General features: G+C 33.2%; 1 protein-coding gene across 2 annotated transcripts in view; it reads right to left on the reverse strand.

Moving 5' to 3' along the window:
* Positions 1-1,433: 1,433 nt before the first annotated feature.
* LOC109237070 (alcohol dehydrogenase-like 4) overlaps positions 1,434-3,032 on the reverse strand; it is a 5,797-nt gene continuing 4,198 nt past the window's right edge. Inside the window, exons 9-10 of one of the 2 annotated variants that reach the window (XM_019403321.1) lie at positions 1,911-2,072; positions 1,434-1,787 (exon numbers count right to left, since the gene is read on the reverse strand). In XM_019403321.1, the coding sequence (XP_019258866.1) occupies positions 1,677-1,787; positions 1,911-2,072 (273 nt within the window). In that variant the 3' untranslated portion in view covers positions 1,434-1,676. The remainder of the gene's footprint in view (positions 1,788-1,910; positions 2,073-3,032) is intronic. The other variant, XM_019403322.1, reaches the window with a different exon arrangement.

Raw genomic sequence — 3,032 nt, forward strand, 5'->3', positions numbered from 1 at the left:
ACTAGCCAATAAATATTGAAAAATCAAATAATAGGGTTCTTTCTCTCAAAGAATCACATGCAAAAATCACCTTCCAAATTTTTAAGCGTGATTAGCAACACTAGATACAAGACGGAAAGGAAATTTTATGGATGAGGTAGCAAATAAGGTAATGAAATACAAAAAATATATACACTATTCCAAAAATTTAAACAAAAAAGGAACTTTTTCAATGGGTATAGTTGAAATTCATTGAAAATATATAGATAAGTCAATATACAAAATTTGAGGAAGATTGGAAGTGATTTGGATTGGTTTTGTATCAAAATTCGTAACTAAATCGAGTTCAAAAAAGTCTTCTGCGACACATGTATCAAACATGTATCACGCATGTATCTCTCACACACAGGTATACATGGATATACATGTGATACACAACAGATACAAATATGATACATATGTAATACACAAATGATACACAGTGTGATACACATATCATTTTTTTCATGTTCATCTGTTTTTACCGATTTTCAATTCAAACCACCTCAAAACTTCACCAAATCATCCCAAAACTGAGATTCAAGCTCCTTAAGCTGTGCTCAATCTATTCTAATAACACCCACTCAAAACAAAGCAAAAATTTGATATTTTTTTGCTACAAATAGCTAATTAGCTAATTTGGCTAATATTAGTAATATTTTATCAATTGGCCAATTTTTGTAATGAGCTACCTATAAATGGACATAGCTGGTAATTTCCCATCCCTATAACCTAGAATGTACCTCAGGTCCATGCTATTTGGTAAGAAAATAGACTAGAAATCTAACTCAGCTTCTAGAAGATAGTTGATGAAACGAAGACTACCCAAATACCATACATCTTTAAGAAAAAATAGGGCTCCCAAAAATTTGAGGCCCCAAGCGATTGTTTTACTGGCCTTATAGTCGAGCCACCCATGCTTATTTGGTAAGAAAATGGACTAGAAACCTAACTCAGCTTCTAGAAGATAGTTGATGAAACGACGACTACCCAAATACCATACATCTCTTTAAGGAAAAAACGGGACGCCCAAAAGGTTGGGGCCCCAAGCGATTACTTTACTAGCCTTATAGTCGAGCCACCCATGCCTATTTGGTAAGAAAATGGACGAGAAATCTATTCTAGAACATAGTTGATGAAACGACAACTACCTAAATACCATAGTATAAGATTTTAGTATCATCGATGATGCTCTGGAAGGTGTTTTGCACATTTAGTATGATTTGATTAGCTCCATTCATTTTTTGGTCATGTCAACAAATCACGCCCAATATAAATTCGGCTGACTTCTAACATACAGATTTTTGCTCAATTTAAATGATTCTTTACTATTTATCTTTTAAGTTATCATATTATGCAAATATATTTTACGTCATTAGTACATAAAAACTACTTTTTTTTTCAACCATAAAAAATATACTCAATTTAGAATATTCCATTATACTAAGATGTAGACTTTTACAAATTAAAGTACCCCACATTTGAAAGCGCATATAAATGGACTCTTCCTAACTTTTTTTGTAGAAAGATACTCGAGATCTCGAATATATCATACATTGTTTGCTTTATATGCATATTTGTACCTTTCTCCCCTCCTACCTACAAACACCATCCCCCCCCCCCCCCCCTCTATTCATTCACTAAAGCACATGAAACATTCAAAGATGAAGAAGGCATCTTAAGGATTTTCCGTCCACAAGCAATTGAAAACCTTCGTTGATCTTCTCAAAGGGCAGTTCGTGAGTAATAAACTCGTCCAATTTCACCACCTGATTTTAGTTCATACACATTAGTCAGTAACTTTACAAGAATATGAGGAAAGCCATATAGTGATATAGAGGTAAAATAAAAATAAGACGCGGAAGAGAAGATGTAAAATAGAATTTAATTACCCCAGCCATGCACTGTTTAGCAAAAAGAGGAAGTTGAGACTTTCCTTTGAAGTCACCAAAGATAGAAGCCACAATCCTACGGCCATCGAACAGTTCCATAGGATGGAGTGGCAGCAATCTTGGTGTCGGATGGATTCCTAGAACTATTGTCATTCCCCATCCCTATAATAATTTTTGAAAATAAAAAAATTAGGCCAAATACATACACAACCCATTAAACTTGACCAAATATTTTATTTTGGCACTCTAACTAACTCTTGTTCCATTTTGGCCCTCCAACTCCATTATCTTTGTTCCACTTTAACACAAAAGCTCACTAGATTTAGTGTGTGATTTGCCTCCCCCTTTAGGCGCGTGAGGGACCATTTTTCAGCCAAATTTCCATGGCCAAATACATACACAACCCATTAAACTTGGCCTAATTTTTCATTTTGGCACTTTAACTCAGCCTTGTTCCATTTTGGCCCTCCAACCCCGTTTCTTTTGTTCCACTTTGACACAAAAGCTGACTATTTTTCATACTCCTAACGTGGAGGCGGATGCAGAATATAAATCATATGGATTCAATTTTAATGTTTTTAATATTGAACCCATTATATTTTTAAAGTTATGGGTTTATATCTATTTTTTACAATTTTAATGAATTTTTACATACAAATTTTTACTCCGCATCGAAATTTATCGGTTCAGTTGAACCCGTAGTTATTACTGAAAATATATATATAAAAATATTTTTTCCACGAGAGGGGGCAGAAAAAACGAAAAAATAATAATTTAAAATTACAAAAAAAAATGCGGGTGGTGGGGGTAGCAACTGGGTATTTGTCCGCGCTGTATTTTTGCTTGGGGTAAAAGTTTTTGTGTCAAAGTGGAACAAAAGAACCCATTTTATTTTTAAATATTATGGGTTCATATCTATTTTTTTTACATTTTTAATGAATTTTTACATACAAATTTTTAATCTGCGTCAAAAGTTATGGGTTCAGTTGAACCCGTAGTTATTACTAAAAAAATATTTAAAAAAAATATTTTTCCTCGGGATGTGGGCAGAAAAAGGGAAAAAACAAAATAAATTTTGAAAATTTACCAAAAAAAAAGTTTTAAAAAAAAACTTTAGACGGG

Source organism: Nicotiana attenuata, unplaced genomic scaffold (assembly GCF_001879085.1).
Source record: "Nicotiana attenuata strain UT unplaced genomic scaffold, NIATTr2, whole genome shotgun sequence".
In the NCBI taxonomy this organism is placed as follows: Eukaryota; Viridiplantae; Streptophyta; class Magnoliopsida; order Solanales; family Solanaceae; genus Nicotiana; species Nicotiana attenuata.